The 20507-nt window shown below is 34.4% G+C and overlaps 3 protein-coding genes across 4 annotated transcripts; 2 read left to right on the forward strand and 1 right to left on the reverse strand.

The window, feature by feature from the left end:
• Positions 1 to 1932: 1932 nt before the first annotated feature.
• Positions 1933 to 5324, forward strand: LOC131650373 (uncharacterized). Its single transcript, XM_058920087.1, has 3 exons — positions 1933 to 2115; positions 3344 to 3461; positions 4996 to 5324. Exons 1-3 carry the CDS (start codon positions 1933 to 1935, stop codon positions 5322 to 5324), a joined length of 630 nt encoding a protein of 209 aa, XP_058776070.1.
• Positions 5325 to 11788: 6464 nt separating this feature from the next.
• On the forward strand, positions 11789 to 13340 carry LOC131652531 (aspartic proteinase CDR1-like). The gene has a single exon (XM_058922411.1). It carries the CDS (start codon positions 12027 to 12029, stop codon positions 13338 to 13340), a length of 1314 nt encoding a protein of 437 aa, XP_058778394.1. The 5' UTR covers positions 11789 to 12026.
• A 209-nt stretch (positions 13341 to 13549) lies between these two features.
• LOC131652530 (uncharacterized) lies at positions 13550 to 18011 on the reverse strand. Of its 2 annotated transcripts, none has more exons than XM_058922410.1 (5): positions 17907 to 18011; positions 17327 to 17371; positions 14683 to 15794; positions 13939 to 14490; positions 13550 to 13845 (listed from the first exon to the last, which is right to left on the reverse strand). In XM_058922410.1, the coding sequence occupies exons 3-5, from the start codon at positions 15661 to 15663 to the stop codon at positions 13750 to 13752; spliced, it is 1629 nt and encodes a 542-aa protein (XP_058778393.1). In that variant the 5' UTR covers positions 15664 to 15794; positions 17327 to 17371; positions 17907 to 18011; the 3' UTR covers positions 13550 to 13749. The 2 variants fall into 2 exon arrangements, with proteins under 2 accessions (XP_058778393.1, XP_058778392.1); XM_058922409.1 differs by lacking the exon at positions 17907 to 18011 and adding an exon at positions 17686 to 17899.
• Between the last annotated feature and the right edge of the window lie 2496 nt (positions 18012 to 20507).

A 20507-nucleotide genomic window follows, 5' to 3' on the forward strand; every position in this document is an offset into this window, starting at 1 on the left:
ACAGATAAAAATAAATTGCACAGTTATTTTTATCCTGGTTCGTTGTTAACTAAACTACTCCAGTCCACCCCCGCAGAGATGATTTACCTCAACTGAGGATTTAATCCACTAATCGCACGGATTACAATGGTTCTCCACTTAGTCAGCAACTAAGTCTTCCAGAGTCTTCTGATCACACACTGATCACTCCAGGAACAACTGCTTAGATACCCTCTAAGACCTTCTAGAGTATTCTGATCCACACGATCACTCTAGTTACAACCTGCTTAGATAACCTCTAAGACTTCCTAGAGTATTCTGATCCACACGATCACTCTAGTTCCTTACAACTTAATGTAATCAATTCTAAGAGTATTACAATTGCTTCTTAAAAGCTATAATCACAAACTGTGATATTTCTCTTAACGTTTAAGCTTAATCTCACTAATATATTACAACAGCAATGTAGTGAGCTTTGATGAAGATGAAGATTCTGAGCTTTGAATAGAACAGAGTTTCAGCAAGTTAATATGAGTTGTTTTGTTCAGGATCGTTAACCTTGCTTCTCATCAGAACTTCATATTTATAGGCGTTGGAGAAGATGACCGTTGAGTGCATTTAATGCTTTGCGTGTTCCGTACAGCATCGCATTTAATGTTATACGCTTTTGTCAACTACCTCGAGCCTTGTTCACGCTGTGTCTACTGACGTTGCCTATTATAGCTTTTAACGTTCCTTTTGTCAGTCAGCGTAGCTTGCCACTTGTACTTCCTTCTGATCTGATGTTTGTGAATACAACGTTTGAATATCATCAGAGTCAAACAGCTTGGTGCAAAGCATCTTCTGATCTTCTGACCTTGAAGTGCTTCTGTGCGTGATACCATCAGAACTTCAGTGCTTCTGATCTCATGTTCTTCTGATGCTTCCATAGACCCATGTTCTGATTCTGCTTCGACCATCTTCTGATGTCTTGCCAGACCATGTTCTGATGTTGCATGCTGAACCCTTGAGACAAAGCTTCTGAGCGCTGAATTATGCATACTCTTTATATATTTCCTGAAAAGGAAATTGCATTGGATTAGAGTACCATATTATCTTAAGCAAAATTCATATTATTGTTATCATCAAAACTAAGATAATTGATCAGAACAAATCTTGTTCTAACACAGGACAGGATTACTCCAATATTATTTGAACACCTCGTGACAAGACTCCTCCTGAGTTTGCGGAGAGATTTCCTCCACCTGATAAAAAAACTAAAAACATAAACTAAAACAATACAGTTTTAGATAACAATGGTAAGACATCTGCTATGATGTTCCAGTCACATGTCACATCACTCTTCATAACATTTGCTGATCAGAATGTTTTACCAAAATTGCTGCCAACACATAAGCAAACATATATATATATATATATATATATATATATATATATATATATATATATATATATATATATATATATATATATATATATATATATATATATATATATATATATATATATATATATATATAACACCAGTTAGAGGCATGTGTTTTGAAACAGAAATGCAATGTTAGAGACGTAACCGGTTACGATATTTGCCTTAACCAGTTACACTAAAGCTGAGCGGTTTTATTTTTTTGTTTTAATTGTTTTGAGTGATTTCAATCATTTGTAACTTTGTTGTATATAAGGGACTCACTACTCCCTATTGTTGTTAATGCAAATTTCACTACTCACCCTCAATTACTCTCTCTTATTTTTTTCTCTCAATTCTCTAAACTTCATCTTCAACAATTGAACTTATTTCTCCATTGGTTCACCTTAATTGATTTTGTATGTTCTAATATTTGGCATCAAGAGCTCTGATTCTGATCTAATTCCTACCAACCTACCGATTCTTGATTCGAAGAATTATGACGAAGGTTTTATTTAGATATCAAGAATTTCTCGATATCGTCAACAATGGTGTTACACCACTTGGAGCTAAACCTATCCCTGCATATCAAGCTACACTACAAAGCACTCTTCTTGATTCATTCTTGTGTTGATGATGACAATATCGAAAAGTTCGATGATTACGAGTCGGAAAAGCAAGCTTGGGTAATTCTGGAGAAAGCTTATGTTAGGGCTGCAAAGGCGAAGGTGGTGAGGTTACAAACTCACAAAAGGCAATTCGAGTTAACGCAAATGGAAGAGAAGGAAATGATCAATGATTATGTGACGCGCATTACGCGGTTGGTAAATCAAATTAAGGCGCGTGAAGAAACCATTCTAGAGCAGAATGTTTGTGAAAAATCTGACGTTCTTTAACGACAAGATTCGACAATATTGTGGTGGCTATCAAAGAGTCGAAGGATCTTGCGACATTGAGCAAGGATAAGCTATAAAGTTCTCTAGAGGCGTATGGACAAATAATGGATGAAAGAGGAAATGATAAGGCAAATATGGAGATAGATTTGCAAGATTGTTTCAATGGGAAGAGTATAGGATCGAAAGGAAAATGGGTTTCAAAAGGGAAGCAAAGTCTTCAGAATTTTTGTGGAGGTGATTTACAAAATTCGAAATTTTTGACAGGGCAAAAGGGTGAGAGCATCTAAGGGTGTACTTGGGAGTTAGTAAGTCTACCTCTTGGAAAGAAGCCAATTGGTGTGCGTTGGGTCTATAAGGTGAAGGCGAATCCTCAAAGGTGAGATAATCAAGTATAAGGCTCGATTGGTAGCGAAGATATTTTTGCAACGTAAAGGTATAGACTTTGAGGAAGTGTTTGCACTTGTGGTTAGGCTTGAGACCATCTGATTAGTTATTGGTATTGCTACCAACAACGATTGGGGCATTTATCAAATGGATGCCAAATCTACATTTTTAAATGGTCCGCTCGATGAAGAGGTTTATGTAGAGCAGCCCCCTGGATTTGTAGTGGAATCAAGAGATGAGATACTACAAGTTTCATAAAGCACTGTATGGTTTGAAACAAGCTCTAAGATTTTGATTTACACAAGCTCTATGAAGATCATATCAAGGTTCAAGAGTGAACTCATGAATGAGTTCGAGATGACAGACCTTGGAAGCATGACTTATTTCCTTGGCATAGAGTTCTAACGGTAAAAAACGGGACTTCTCATGCATCAAAAGAGGTATGCACTTGAGATCTTGAAGAGGTTTGAAATGGAACATTGCAATGCGGAAATTACACCATGCGAAGCTAGGCTATAGTTTTCCAAGAGTGAGGATGAGAAAGATATGGATCCAACTGATTAGTGGTTTTTATACAGTTATTTACCATTGATTTTAGTTGTATTTGATTTATTTTAGTTAGTGTTCTATTGCATTATTCTCTATTTTATGCTTTAGTTTTGTGTTTGAGTGTTTGTAGGCTCAGGTGAATGAAATGGGAGAAATCAGTGCGAAAAAGTGCAAAACAGAAGAAAAGAGCAAAAACTGGCCAAACGCGTCCCCAGACGCGTTGAAAGTTGAAATGTACCAGCTGCTGGGTAAACGCGACCCTAGATGCGTGTGGAAGAGGAAAAATGCAATCTACTGATGAAACGCGTCCCAAGATGCGTCCCAGGCTGGCCAAGCATGCCTAGACGTATTCCCTGTCAAAACGCGTCCCCAGACGCGTGTCTCTTGCCAAAATGCGTGCCCAGATGGAGGAAAAACAAAGAAAATCTGTCCCTCTTCCCAGACGCGTCCCAAGATGCATTTCACTGGGCCATACGCGTCCCTAGACGCATGTCAAACTCTAGGACGCGTCCCCATACGCGTATGTACGTGCTATTATGGGCCTAATTGTTTGAAAAGCCCAGAAAGGAAGAAATAATAGGAGGAAAACACATTGGCACAAGGGTTGGACGATTTTGGAGACGAAAAAACACTGTAGAAGACTGGAGAACTCATATTTTATGCAAGGATTTAAGATTTCAATGAGCTTTTGCCATTGAAGATCTGATTTCTTTGATTTATCTGTAATGTCTACAATCCAAACTATGTTTTCTGTTATTGTTATGAGTAGCTAAACCCCCATTGCTAGGGGGTGACCCTGATTATGAATGTAATGATTTTATTTACTTGATGCAATAACATTTTGGTTTTTATAATCATTGATTTGTTCTTTGTCTGTTCTTAATGCTTTACTAAGCTGGACATAATAAAAAACCCCATTGCTAAGCTGGACAACAATTGTTTGTTGACTTGACTAAGAACATATGGTAATAAAAATCACCTAGTACTAGGGGTACTTTATCGTAACCAGAAATTCTTATTATTGGAATGCTTAATCATAACCGTGATTGTCTATAGACATAGTAATTAGGGTGTGATGTCAAAGATCTTTTCACTAAGGCCTTATGATTAGATACTATGGAGAACCGGTAATCAATTATGAAAATTATGTTGTTGTATTGAGAGGACAAGTTGTTATAGGAAGAATCATTCACCAAGCCCTAGCAATCTACTCATCTTTGTTCATCGTTTCAACATTTTATTTGTTTATTTTAACTGCAATTTTATTCCCAACCAAACAAAACCCCTTGGAACTTTTGTTTAATTTAAATTTTGATAAAACTCTGTATCGTCAAGCAGTCCTTGAGATTTGATACTTGGGATTGTCCCGTTACTACTACATAGGCAGAATAGTACACTTGCTATTTTCCCTATCACCAACTTTATATTGGAGATTGATTAGATCATTGCGGTACTTGTGCAATACGCGACCGGACGTGACATTTAGTGTCGATATTGCTAGTATATTCATGGAGAGACCGAAGGTGTCTCATTTGGCAACAGTTAAGAGGATCCTTATATATGTCAAATGAACTCTTGGTTGTGGAAGTCTCTTTCCAGCATCGCATATGGACCGAAAATGTGATTTACTTGGTTTCACTGATTCCAATTGGTGTGGTGAAAGAGATGATAGAAAATCAACAGTTGGATACATCTTTATGTTTAGTAAGACAACAATCTCTTGGTGTTCGAAAAAGGAACCGGTGGTAGCACTCCCATCTTGTGAGGCCGAGTATATTGCAGCGTCTTTGTGTGCTTGCCAAGCCATATGGCTTATTAATATATTGAAGAAGTTGGGTAGAAATGAGAGTGAGGCCGAGTATACTACACTTCTTATTGATAATGTTTCTTCTATTAATCTTGCAAAGAATCCGATTGCACACGGAAGGAGCAAGCATATAGAGATGTGGTTTCATTGTTTGAGGGAGCTAGTGAGTGAAGGAAAGTTACGATTGGGATATTGTCGAAGCGAGGACCAAGTGGCTGATTTATTGACCAAGGGAGTAACAAATGAGGTGTTCAAGAGATTGAAGATGAGCTTGAGCATACTGGACTTGGACCAACTGAAGTGAGTTGGTGTGTTGAAAACACTATTTTCCTGCACTTCAATAGGCGTAATCGGTCACAGGCCTGTGTTTTGAAACAAAAGTGTTATGATGGAGGTGTAACCGGTTATGCTATTTGTCGTAACCAGTTACACTGAAGCTGAGCAGTTTTATTTTTCTGTTTTAATTAGAATATAATTAGACTTTGTTCAAAATATAATTAGACTTTGTTCAAGACTTATTTGAAACAATTTTCCCTCTTAGAATTAAATTTATTAGACATTGCAATTATTATTTTAATATTCAATTTATGTTGCAATTAGATTTTGTTCAAAACTTATTTGGATTTGTATTTTGTAATATTTTATTATGTGTGATGACTATGTTTAGAATTTCAATTTAAAGAATGAACTTGGGAAATTATGGTTTTTTAAATATAGTACGTCTTTCGTATTTTTTCCGAGACATAATCATCTGGTTTGACCGGTTTAATAACTACATAATTTTTTTATAGAGATTGATTTATTCAACGAGTTATCTAATTTACTCATGGGGTTTGACTAGTGACCAAATAGTTTAACCAATAAACTAGTGACCCAATATCCTCACCAGTTTAATGATCGATCCAATTTTTAAAACATTATTGCCAAAATACAATATATTTTCTAATTATACACTTTAAATCGTCTTCTACTTACCCTTGTCCACTGCTCGTTTATTTGTAAGAAAAAGAAACTACATGGCGTGAGAATTAAAACTCAAGAAAATTATTTGACTAAAATCATTCGTACCTTACACTTTAAATATTCTTACTTGATATCATGTTACACATACTTGGTAAATCACTTACAACACTCAATAAACATCAAACCGGTCCAACAGAAAACCGCAAAACCAAACCAAACTAAATTGAGGTTGCAAAAAATTGCATTTGGTTCAGATGTGTTTGAGCCATTTCTTAACAAACTGCGCGATTCAGTTTGGTTCGGTTCAGTTTGCGGCGTGAATTTTACAAACCGAACCAAACTGCATTATGTTACAATCCCCAAACTTCACTTAACATATATCCAACCCAAACTCAAACATATCATGCCTTAGCCTTTTATGATTACAAATGATTTTCCCTTCCCCACACTTAAGGTTTCAGTTTAAGTCTTCTCAAATCTCTCCTAGCGGTATTGCGCCTTCTTCTCATCTTCTTTTCCAAGTACATATCACCTCTTCTTTTCTAATCTTTCATCTCTTAAGTTATTTCTTTTTCATCTTATTATTTTTATTCTACTGTTTTCTCTTCCAATTATATTTTTTCATGTTCCTCTTCTTATATAATCTCTCCTCTCTTCTGTTTTTTTTTTATCTTCTATAATATTTCATCTCCTTTTTTTTTTCTATTTCATTATAATGTTTTTGATATTGTTTTATACTACTATTTTATGTTTTTTATTCCACTTTTATCTAATCTTATTTTTGTATATTAAATGGAAAATTGTTATTCAAATATGATGAATTTCGTTGTTAATTTATAACGCATAAATGAATAAGTACAAAGTTATGTTGTCGTCTATATGTGTATGTATGGCTCAATAAATTTTTGTAAAAAAACCGAACCAATCCACACCGCATTGGTTTGGTTTGATTCGGTTTTATTAATAAAAGTCAACCAAACCAAACTGAAGTGCACACATTTTTCTCTTGCGATTCGGATGATTTTTTAAGTTAAAACCACCCAAACCGCACCGCGAACACCCCTATGAATACATAATAAAATATAAACATTATATTTTCTACCTCAGATTTACCTATCTTAAATGTAAGAGTTTATTCACATTTTTCTATGATAACAAGATGTATGAGACTTTATTGGATTTTTAAAAATCCGGTATGAGTTTTTACAAGGTTTTTAAAAATTCGATATGACTTTTTACCAAAATCTTTTAAAAAAACTGGTAAAATGCAAATAGCATGAATATTTGTGAAGTTAAATTGATTTTTTTGGATACTTTAAAAATCCGATATATCATATTTTTAGGTAACCTCTAAAAAATTTGGTAGTTCAATACAATATGATTTTTTTTATTTACGCTTGAGGTGGATGTTTCTTCTACATGTTTTATCCGGTTCTTCACCACTGGCGATGTGTGTTTTACTTGCATTTTTTATCTTGTGAAATATTTAATCGAATTTTGGTATCTCTAGCATAAATCATTCATTATATATTTTAATTGATAAATATTTCTCTCCCGGACTGGAATGTTATGATGGACATAGTCTATTGGGAGACATCAATGTATTATTGTTACTTTTTGTTCCGATACAACAAGTGGACTCAAAAGGAGGAAAAATAAATTGATTATGGACTGTGAGAGAGGAGGAAACTACAAGAATGATAATTCCTCTGAAGGATTTTTTTAGTAGAAAATTTAAATGTTCATTTATGTTGAGATCTATGTCAATCAGTAGTGGCGGAAAGGTCTCAGTTATATGTGGTATTCACAATCATGAACTAGCTAAGAATTTAGTGGATCATGACACATTAAGATGTTTAAAACCTCGTGAAAGATATCTTGTGAATGAAATGACAAAATATAACATGGCGCCGACGTACATAGTTCCCGCTTTGAATGATAGAGATCCTAATAATCTGACTAGTACAACGCAGGTGTATAAGGTAAGATATACATATCGGTCTACCATTAGAGGTTCATTCACATAAATGAAATATCATTTTAAAGTAATTCATGATAATAAATACATGTGTTGGACTAGAAATAAGGAGGAATCACATGTTATTGCTGATATATTCTAAAGACATCCTAAGTTTGTGAAGTTGTTGACCATGTTTCATTTGGTGTTACATTTTTACTATACATACAAAAAACATGTAATTCTCCCACTATTGGTGTTATGTCACCGAAGTTGACATTTTGGGTTGGTTTTCCTATTTAGAATATGAAAGGGATGAAAGCTTCACATGGGCACTGGAGAAGTTGGAGAAGCTGAAGAAGTTGTTCACATTCGAGAAGTTGCTTCCCAAGGTCATGGTGGCGAATCAGGAACTTGCCCTAATGAATATCATGGAAGTTATATTCCCATCCTCAATTCATCTATTGTATGTGGTCCATACTTCAAAAAATATTAGTATGAAGTGCAAGGAGTATGTTGATTCTAATAGTCAATAGATTATGGAATACAACAACAACAATAACAACAACAACAAACAGGTAGATCCTTGTGAGTTTGATTTTATCACGCAACTATTTTTCATTTTATTTATAATTTTTGTTCTCTATTGTTGTTTTATAGAGTTGAATCTGCTCATTGGAGACTCAAAAACATGTTGAGTACTAGTTGAGGAGATTTGTGAAGATATTGGGATGATGTGAACACCATGTTGAAGTTACAAGTAGGTGAAATAAAAAAAATTGTTTCAAAAAAGTATTACAAACATTGAGCATCAGTATAAAACTCCATTTTACTCGAGATTGCATAGCTTCGTATCAAGACAGTGTATACAACACACTGCAAAGGAGTTGGAAAGGGTAAGATTCATTGGTTCTAAAAAAGTTGCATGTGTTTACTTCATTAGGATAACACATAGGTTACTTTGTGTGTGTGTGTGTGTGTAACCTTCTAGGTATTCAAATATAAGGTTATCATGTTGCACTAGAATCCACTAATGTGTTTTGTAAGAAATTACATATTAAAGAGGATGAAGTCATTGAAGAAGAAAGGAGGACACAATTGGACTGAGAAGAAGAATGTGAAAAATTTAAGAGGTATTTTAGTACCGAAGGGCAATAAATAAAAAGGTTTGGGAACTAACACATTCGTGCACAACTACTGTGTATCTACCACTGGTGAAGTACAAACCAAAACGGCGAGTTAAGAAAAGTATAAAGGGGTTAATAGTGTGATATGCATCATGATCCTTTGCATTGAGAGTATGTTGAGGCCTCGCAGGGAAGTTAGACGACGGAGAGATCATCTAGTAAAGCTTCATGAATTTATTCGCCATCCTGGATGATCAAGTGCTTTAAAAACATTTTTAGGAATGGAAATAGAAGATATATATGACACAAAAGAATAATAAGAAGGAGAAAGACGATGGGGACTTAGGAATTTATAAATAGGATGGGATTGCTAATAGTCCAAATACCTTTTCGAAGAGAAATGGGCAAGTCAAGATTTTCTTCATGAAGGTTTGTAGCAGGGTCATTTGTTGATACAGAACATGATTCATATGGTCTTTTAATGCCTTCCAATTCTGTATTAGTAACACGTGGACGGTGTTGGTATAAGATGGGTGATCTTTAAGATTGCTCAAAAGGAGAATTTTCAAAAGCATTAGTAGTCAAAACTGATTATGGGATAAGGGACGATGATGGCCAAGATAAGGAATTGGAAAAACTTCTTGAGTAGTATGGGACTCAACTACGGATGATGAGAAGTAGAACTTTTCTTCGAAGAATGTTACATCTGCAAAAATGTAGTAACGATTCTACATATGGGAGTAACATTTGTAACCTTTTTGTAACCTTGAGCAACCCAGAAAAACACATTTTATGGCTCGAGCAAAAAGCTTATCAAGACCTGGAGACATGTCATAAACAAAACAGATGCATCCAAATATCCGAGGAGCAATATGAAACAATGGTTCTTTGGGAAATAGAATAAAATATGGTATTTTATGATCAAGAGAAGAAGAAGGCATTCGATTAATAAAAAAACAAGATGTCAAAACTGCACCATCCCAATGTCAGACAGGTACATTTGCATGAAGTAACAAGGTCCGAGCCGTTTCAACAAGATGCATATTCTTCCTTTCAGCTATGTCGTTGAGGAGTATGAGGAAAACTTGATTGATGAAGAATAGCTTATGATGACAAAAAAGAAAAAATACTAGAAGAAAAATATTCTTTTGCATTATCATTTCTAAGAATTTTGATTTTTTACGGAATTGGGTTATCACTTCTAAAAATACCTTTTAAATGTTTCTGTTTACAAATTTTATCACTTCTACATATTCTTTTGCATTATCATTTCTAAGAATACCTTTCGAATGTTTATGTTTACAAATTTTATGATTTATAACTTATGTTTATGTTTACAAAGTTTCTGGTCTATTTTCTATTTAGTAGTGATTCCGGATATGCATATCTGAAACTCCATAATAATTAAGAAAATACAACAAGACACTTTTCAAATGTGCATCTCCGAAAACATAATTTTTTCGTAAAATAATAGGGTTTATCTGGATAAGCATCTCCGAAAAGTGCCATGATGACATGATAAAGTTTCTAAGGTCCAAAGTGATCCAAGATTTGTATAAATAGGGTGTCTCTCATCCCATAGTTTTTATAAAATCAAAAAATTAATACATATCTTCACCTTGCATTTGTGTATTTCAATGGCGAGAAGCTGCCACTTCGGTTTAAGTTCATCGAGGACACACCTATCGCCACTCTGATATTTAAATAGAATACTCTCTTGCAATATCTAGAAAATTGAAGAGTTGTTAAGCCGAATATCGTTCACCATCATTTGACAGCGAAGTGAAGATATAATTCACCAACTTCGAACTGAAGACTGATGAAGATTTAGAGGTTATGTGGAGTATTTTTCGTCGTTATGCAACAAATGGTCTGATTGAAGTGGATGTGAAGATTGCAAGATCCGTTAAAGATATTATCAATATGTTGCAACGTCCTGAACTACCCGTTAATAACGATATGTAATGTTGAATTTATGATTATCTATGTAATGTTGAATGTTTTAATTTAATGTCAAGTTGTTGTGGTTTCTAGATCTTGTTCATACTGTCTTTGTTTCTGCTTAAGTATCTGAGCTATTTTTAGATATGCATCTCCGAAGTATACTAAATACAAGTTCGGAGATGTAACTTCAGACTAAAATTATGTATAATTGGGTGGTTCACTCGTTTACCTTTAAATTTGTGTAGAATGTATGCGTCCGAAGATGAATCTCGAAACTCTAGGGACATTTTTAAATTTTCGCCAAGAGTTTGAGAGAAGGAATGGGGTGAAAAAAGAAAATCTTTTTTTCTTTTGGTGGTAAACCTCCTAGCATTGGCATAATAACAAATTGTATAAAACTAAGGCACACTTTACTATTCCAAGGATTGGCATAATGAGAAAAGAAAAGTTAGTCGAGTGATGTGTATTTGAAGCTTTGAGTAATATTATAGTTTGGCGAGTCATTCACGGAGTGATGTGCATTTGAAGCTTTGAGCAACATTTTAGTTTGACGAGTCATTCACGGACATGTTTATCCGTGAATCATATACAGTGTCTATGTTTTACTAGGTTAAAAAAAACATCAGGAACATTGTATCTCATGGTTTTGGTGAGCTAAATTTTCTCTTTGCATGACATAGGTATACATATATTTGTTGATTTGGTTGGTATTTCTAAGTTTGACTTTACCTATCTTCCTTATACAAATTCATTTACTATAACATATCTTATTTGTTATTTTCTGTTACTTTGTAGTGTGTATGACGTTTCCTCAGCTTTTTCAACAGATGTTGTTGCAAATTGGAAATCTTCGAAAGAGTGGGAATATCATTCTCTGAATCTCGTGTAACAAACAAGAAATTCACTCACATGCTGCTATTGTTTACGTCTTGTGACTAACCTACTACCACTCACATGCAGCAGTTATTTTTTTATATATGCATATAGGACATATATAATTTCATATACTTCTCACATGATCTTATCTCTTGCTATCCTTATGGCTAACATTCTCTGCTTCCATTTATTCTTTTTTGTTCTGCATATGTTGTTTTTATCACAACCACCAACTGAAGCTCACAGCACAGGGTTCAGTTTTAAGCTAATCCATAAGAACTCACCCGATTTTCCCTTCTACAAATCAGATAAAAAATTTGATGAACACAAATTTCGCTCATTTAACCAAGTTCCGAAGAAATCATTTGTTCAGAAAGGTCCTTATACTAGAGTGACATCTAACAATGGGGACTATCTCATGAAACTCACGCTGGGATCGCCACCAGTGGACATGTATGGTTTGATTGACACAGGTAGTGATCTAGTGTGGGCTCAATGCGTACCTTGCAGTCGCTGTTATCGGCAGAAAAGTCCAATGTTTGAGCCTCTAAGGTCTAAAACATACAGTCCTATTCCATGTGATTCAGAGCAGTGTTCAGTTTTTGGTTACTCCTGCTCTCCTCAAAAGCTGTGTGCTTATAGTTATAGTTATGCAGATTCTTCGGTAACAAATGGGGTTCTTGCAAGGGAAACAATCACCTTTAGTCTTACTGACGACAACCCAGTTGTTGTCGGAGACATTATATTCGGGTGTGGACATAGTAACTCCGGAACGTTCAATGAAAACGATATGGGAATAATTGGAATGGGTGGAGGACCTCTGTCACTTGTTTCACAAATTGGAACACTTTATGGGCGAAAAAGATTCTCCCAGTGCCTGGTTCCTTTTCATACAGATACACACAGTTCAGGAACAATCAGTTTTGGTGATGACAGTGATGTTTCAGGTGAAGGAGTAGTTACAACTCCTTTGGTCTCTGAGGAAGGACAGACTTCTTATTTGGTCACACTCGAAGGCATAAGTGTTGGAGACACATTTGTGTCTTATAATTCTTCTGAAATGCTTTCCAAGGGGAATATAATGATTGATTCAGGTACACCAGCAACATATTTACCACAAGAATTTTACAACCGTCTGGTAGAAGAATTAAAAATACAGAGTAACCTGATACCGATTGAGGACGACCCGGATTTAGGCACACAACTTTGTTATAGAAGAGAGACAAATTTAGAAGGGCCAGTCTTGACTGCTCATTTTGAGGGGGCAGATGTGCAATTGATGCCAATACAAACCTTTATTCCACCAAAAGATGGGGTATTTTGCTTAGCAATGGCTGGCACTACTGATGGAGACTATATATTTGGCAATTTTGCTCAATCAAACATTTTGATTGGATTTGATTTAGACAGAAAGACAGTCTCCTTTAAACCCACTGATTGCACCAATCAGTAGAGATGATTTTAATGTAATTTTTAGTGTTAGTGAGATATCATAAATATATAATTGTTCACAAAAAATGATATGTACTTTTATTGTGACTTTACAGAAGGCGTATTAGAAACTTGTTTAACTCCTATAGCATATTCCAACCCTAGTCCAAACCCTAGTAAATTGTTCTAAATTGTGAAAAAAAATTATAAAGGAGAAGATGAGAAGATATATGGAAAAAATTGAATACTCACATCTTGGTGTTAGAAACCTTTCTCTACATAGAAATTTTAAGTTCAAAAAAGATCAATTCAAGGTGAAAAAATATGCCGCATGGAACTAGCTCTCCACTCAAAAGGCCGAATCATGTGAAAAACGTGAGAGTAATCCTAACATGCTATTTCATAACTGACCTACACAATCAGTAAACGAGCTAAAAGGCCCCTTCCCAGTTCCCACATTGTCCAACTGAGATTTGGAGTATGTCCTTGCCAGATTTGCCTTGGTTGCAACAGAGACGACGGGGCACCTAGGACAACCAAACAGTTGAATCTATAAATGTCAGTATAATTGAAAACTGGCAATAACCTAATAAGAAATGTTCAAGAGCTATGAAACATACCAGATGCCAATTCTTGCTCAAAGGCTGTGCCACTACTTCGATCTTTCGCACATTGTACAGAGGGGGAAATTGAGGAAAACAGAAAAGTTTCCTTTTGAAATCATCTTTATCTTTACTCCGAACATATGAACCCCAAGAAGCATTAACATCTCTTCCAGTATCTTTCAAGAAGAATCGAATGGGCTTTTTACACACAGATTTGTGTGGGTCCCTAGCATCAAAATCAAATTCATTCCTTTGACTAATACCATTCCAAGCAGAATAGGTTCGTTCAGAGCGCTCCAGCTCACGTGGATAAACAATGTTAGGCAGGACTTCAATGGCATAACCAAGTGACACTGAAAATGTTAGATGCCGGGAATGGTCATAACATATTGAACGTTGTAAAAAGCTTTTGGGTTCAGCTCTCATGGCCTTTGTAAAAAGTTTCAGGCTTTCCAAAGAGCTCAAACCAGGATAAAAGGGATCAACAGCTTCAACATGATGAATTGACACAAACGGTGCTATTGGGTGAGAGGATAGAAGGCCGTGAGCATCACCTTTTATGTCCCACTGAAAGATTAAAAGAAAAAGTGGTGCTGATCAATTATCAATTATAAGTTCTAAGTGATGAAATGGTTCATTATAATCATGTAATACATCTAGCAAGTATTTACTTTCTCTGAAAATAGAAAGAAAATTATCTATTTTAAAAAATGAAATAAAAGGGGCCTAAACCCAAACAAATGGATATCAACGAAGTACCTGGTGAAAACCATGCTCCCGGGTCAGTGGAATGCCAAGTTCAGTGATGCAGGCGTGCAGTCTATCATCACTACCATACAGCCCAGGGTACCTCTCAATGCATTCATCAAGAATCTCATATAGGGCCTTTGCAAGCGGATAACTTATTGCAATCCCGGCACCACCGTAGGCCATTGAGTGGCTAAAATAGGTATTAGCCGAATGGCTCTCTGAAGGGCTACCTATGTAAATCATTTCAGAGGAATTATACTTGCTGAGAACATCAACCAGGTTATTCACATTGAAGATGGTATCATCATCACATAAGACAAACCAACGCACATCTGAGAGACCAAGGCGAAAGCTTTCTTTGATAATGCGAGAAATCCGGAGGCCAGAAGGGTGGCCTATGGGATTAGTGTAGCGGAAATAGGAGATGTCTCCAGAAATCATGGTAGGGGGCAATAACTCATCTCCATGTTCTTCAACCACTTGTTCCTCTAACCACACATGGCCACGCATCTCATTGGGACGCCACCATAGTCTGATATATTCCTTCCTTCGTTTCCAAAGTTGAGATGATCCTGCTATGCCAAAAACAATATGTTGAACTGACAAGCCTCCTTGTTCAATGATACTGCTACCGTTGTGAAGCTGATCTTTTGTTGTCCCTAGTTGGAGAGCAGGAGGTGATATTACTTTTGAAAGGCGAATAGGAGGGCACTTGTTCCAAGATAAAAAGTGGTGTCTATCTTCCCAGTCCTTTATGCGATGAAAGCAACAGGTAGTTGCATCAGAGAAAACAAGGGAAAGCCAAGCAGTGGTAAACATGAGAAGTGCTGCTATAGCAACAGCCAGACTACCAGTACGAATCTGGCGCCACTGACGGCTCCCATGCCGACAAGGAGACAAAGGAGAAAGACGGGGAGAAAGACGAGAATTCTTGTCTTGGTCACGATAGGATGAAATTACTGTTTTCAATGGTTGAGCCATAATCACCATCACTCCAAATGCATGTCTACCTTCCAGCCACCATAAGAGATGTAAAAAGGACCGAGGATCGATCTATATTATATAGAGGACGTAAGAGGAGAATCAATGGCAACACACACTCCAACCAAAGTTGTTTTTACCTAACCAAATATGAAAATAAACAGGAAAATGTTATAATTAATATATAGACATGCTAGAGAGAGAGCAAAGTTTCAAGAAAGTGTCATTTCAGAGTTCAATAGTTCTCTCATTTTCTTACCATATTCAAGGATCCTTATTCTAAAGTTAATAAACCCGTCCATGTAAACAACTAAATAGAAAATAGTGCATCATTTGGGTTTCATTTGTTTGGCTAGAAAATAATGACTTTAGGGAAATCTACCTTCCCTCACCAGAAAAAGTGTTCTATTACAAACGTATCTTAAAGCTTTTTAATTAGAAGGATTTCCCTTGCTATAAATAAGTACATCAAATTTTTGGCATAAAAGAACGAGAACACCCATATTCATTTCAAAATAAGAGATTGGTTAGAAATATCGATAACGCATTGTAAATATTCACAGCACGAGTTAAACTAGCACCACATATTTTTAACAGTTGCTAGAAATAACCCATTCATTAGTACAGTAAGTCATTCCACATATTTTTTCGCATAACATTTCCATATATAATTTTTAGTGCTGTCACTTTCTGTCTTTAATGCATGTATGTCTCTCAATTCGTCTCATGGGTCATAAAACATAAAGAATGAAAACATATTTAACCCTAATCACTTGAGTATCAAATAGAAAGTATGGTTAAGCAACAACATTGGGGATTTCTTTATGACCCAATCATGAGTAGTGGTTGCTAAAAGTTCATGAGATAAGTTTATCCACTATGGACCTTAAAATTTAACCCTCCTACAAACTACATCCAAGTTAATTATCAAAACAGTAAGGTATCGTAGGTAAAGAATCTTCTCTTTTTCAATTTCCTCTTCTAATATCTAGTAATACCAATGTAACTAATCATATGATCTTCCAATAATACAAGAAAATACAGAGTAACATGAAGGTGCAGCAGTCAAACAACTACTCTGGGGCATTAGAAAGTGTTTGGATAGTAATTAGACTAAACCTAAAGTTCAATTATTAAAAAGATGTCCATCAAGAGAAATAGTTGCAGAATATTAATCAAATTTTAAAAAAACAAAAAAAGGGGGGGAAGGCAAGTATTAAAAGAGAATTTGTGAACTGTTTCATTTAGGAAAAAATTCAATTGGAACAAGAACATCCAAAAGCTATACAAAGATTACTTTACAATCAAAAGGGAAGGAACAAAATTGAAGTGGAACATGGAATTATCTTTATCATGAATATCCTACTTTAGAGTAATCTTTACAATAACATCCTTAGTTTTTCAGATACTGTTCTATTATTCAAAAGTACCAATCAATTTAAATACCATCAATCTATTCCTAAGCTAAAAGCACAAAATCAAGGTACATAAACTCCCAAATCAGAAACCCCAAAATGCAGAAAATCACAAATCAGAGACAAACTATAAAAAAAATCATTTTTTTACATTTGGGTATTTCTACAAACAGATAAAGAGCAACAAAAACAAACCAAAGAAACAGTCTTTAACCAAACAAACCTTATTAAAGAATATTACAAAAACGATTCCTTACCTGAAACTAAGAATCCCCGATGATGTTGAAGTTGAAAAATGAAAACTGCATAGAACAACAAATATAGCAACCGGTTCAATAACTTCGCAAAATTTCAGTTACAATCTTGATGATCATGATAATCATTAATTTTTGAAAACGGAGATCTGTTTCCAGCAACGGCCAAATGATGCCAGAGTTACAGAAATTTAAAAAATTGTCAAGTGTAAAGTAATCATCACAAAAAGTCAAAAACTGTTGCATAATGCATTCATTATAGTATTATATTAATATCATCATTATTATTATCAATAAATATTATTAATCTCTCTATAATCGAATTCAGTGTGTATTTGAAAAAACTAATTAATTATACGAACCTTATTTTAAAGTAGAGAAATGAAGCTTGGAAGTTGCGAAAACTGAATAAAGAAAATTGAAAGAAAATGCGTTGGTAGTTAAGGAGGGCTAAGAAATTGACAATTGACTTTTCGGGAAAATATTAATTTGAAAATTGACTTGGTAAAAGATGGAGATGGAATTTTGAATTTTCGTTGGTTTGAATTGTAAAAGAGAAAATGAAGGGTTTGAGTAGGAGTACCTTGATGTGTTTGGGTTTTTCTTGTTATTATATGAAGAAAAGTTTATGCTAGAATTTATTTTGATTTGATGGAAGAAGAAGAAGAAGAAAGGTTTATATGAGAATTAAAAATGGGATGAGAAATGAAAGGAAAATGAAAAGGAAGGGTCCACTAGTGAAGCAAGTAACCGTTGTTTGTCACTACTCATTGGAAACTGACTAAGACAGTTTGACCAATGCAAGCGAAGCAGCCACCATGGTCTTGCCGTTTTAAATTGGTTTCTAAGTTAGACTTGGGTTATTAATGTCCAAATACAAATCAAAATTGAACATATAGTATGATTTTAAGGCAATTTCAATATATTAATCGATGAGAAACTCTAACCCCGCCCCTTAGTTCTCTTATGTATCATGTATGCAGTAAAAAATGTCTCTTGTTTTTATAGACGTATCTTCGGAAGTATTTTTTTATTTCAAAGTTCATTTGTTTCGTAGGTGCGTCTACGGATGACTTCCACCTATGCATCTACGGAAACATTTGATCTTATATTTGCGACAGGTTCTTCTCCTCCCTCATTCTTCACTTTTCTTCTTCACATTCTCAAACTCTCTCAACCTCAAAAATCAAAATTCACCAAAGTTGTTTTTTTCTCTCGAGTTCGACTCTAAACGTGTGCATCAACGATCAACATATTCCAACAACTTCAAAACTCAATTTAATCGGTAAGTTTTCGAGATTTCAAATTATTTTAGAGTATTTTGCATAGTAGAGTTTGAGTACACTTTTAGGTTATAAATCAATAGTTAGTTTTTGAAACATAGTTTAGAGACAATGTAGGTATTTTTTTATGTGTAAAATGGACGATCAAGCCACCAAAATAGGGTTTTATAGTGGCTAGAACAGTGACAGACGTCATTGTTGCGTCCTTGATGTTTCAGAACCTTTCGTAGGTGCATATACAGAGCAAATGAAACGTTAGGTTGTTCCATAGATGCACCTACAGAACAATCCCAATTTTTTGAAATGTTGGGTGCTTTCGGAGCTATATCTACGAAAGATTTTCGTATTTGCACCTACGGAAGTAAATTTTTTTTTCTTTTCTTTTCTTTTTATAACTAAATTGTATCTAACTCGATTTTATTTGTAATACAATGCAGACATTATGGTCAATCAGTTAGACAGACTTATACGTGGGAAGGTTGCACAACATGCCTCCATGTGATGTGCACGGATGCAGGTAGTGTCACAGGTGACGGATGGATTCGTCGTTCCAACAGATGTACCTGATACATCCGTTTCAGTAGAGGTATCTGGTACATCTGTTCCAGCAGATATACCTGATACATCTGTTCTAGTAGAGGGACCTTCCACTTCTACTACTTCATCCCTAAAAAACAATAAAACTAAAGATTTAAATAGATATTTATAAGTAGTGGCAGATCCGGGACCCCGAGTCAGGGGTGCAAATATTTTAAAATTTAATTAATAATATTTAAATTAATAAATAAAATTTAAAAAATAATATATATATATATATATATATATATATTAGAGTATTTTATTTTCTTATTTTTCTTAGTTAATTTTATAATTTATTTTTATTTTTTTACCTACTTATATAGTAATATTTTTTAAAATAATTGTATCAAATTTTGTATTTTCTATAAATAATTTGATATTTCTAATCATAATATTTAAAAGACAATAAAAGAGGAGAATTAAAAAACATTTAGGAAGAGTTTTAGGCTACATATGCATCTAAAGATACAAAATTTCAAATGGTGTAATGGTTGAAACTATATTGTGAAATTTCATGCTTGAAAATAGTGGTAGAGTCAGAAATTTTAGATAGCATGGGCACAAAATTTACACCAATAATTATTCATCTGTTTTAATTTTCGCACTCTATTTTTACTAATTTTGCCTCTAGTTTTGTTTAAAAATCGACTATTAAATTGGGGCTGGACCTTAGAACCTCCACTGCTTGAAAGTTTGATACTCCATGTGTTTATTTTTGAAAAATAATACTATTATATATAAATAGAATAATATATTCAATAAGTTGTAACTGAATATCTTTTTAATTAAATAAAAAGGAGGTTAAGAATAATTAGTATAATGAAAATGTTAACATACCGTGTTAATTAAATAGTAAATTAATGCATTTAGGAAAAGTTGGTAGGTTGTCCGTAAAATAAACTATTTGAGTAGGTGCAAAGTAAATAATTTAGGGGGTGCAAGAGCAAGGAGGATATTAGAAATGAATTTAAAAATCCAGGGGGTTCAAGTGCACCCCCTCAAATCACATCACAGGCGGATAATATGATATTTGTGTCTCTCTCATATTTGTGCAAGTATCCACTAAGAGGGTAATCCGCGAGTTTCAAGTACATGCAGATATTTACAAATATTCATAGATAACATTTTTTTTTTAAATTGAAAAAATATTTTTTTAAATTCTTTTAAATACACAAAAAATTATTATCACATAACATTCATACACTTCGCTCTCAATTTAACGACAAAATTTTATCACGTTAATTTCTTTCTTTTTCACCAAAATATAATAACATAATATTCATAAATTTCTTTTTTTAACCAAAAAAATTAAAGATATTGTG

Source organism: Vicia villosa, linkage group LG2 (assembly GCF_029867415.1).
Source record: "Vicia villosa cultivar HV-30 ecotype Madison, WI linkage group LG2, Vvil1.0, whole genome shotgun sequence".
Taxonomy (NCBI): domain Eukaryota; kingdom Viridiplantae; phylum Streptophyta; class Magnoliopsida; order Fabales; family Fabaceae; genus Vicia; species Vicia villosa.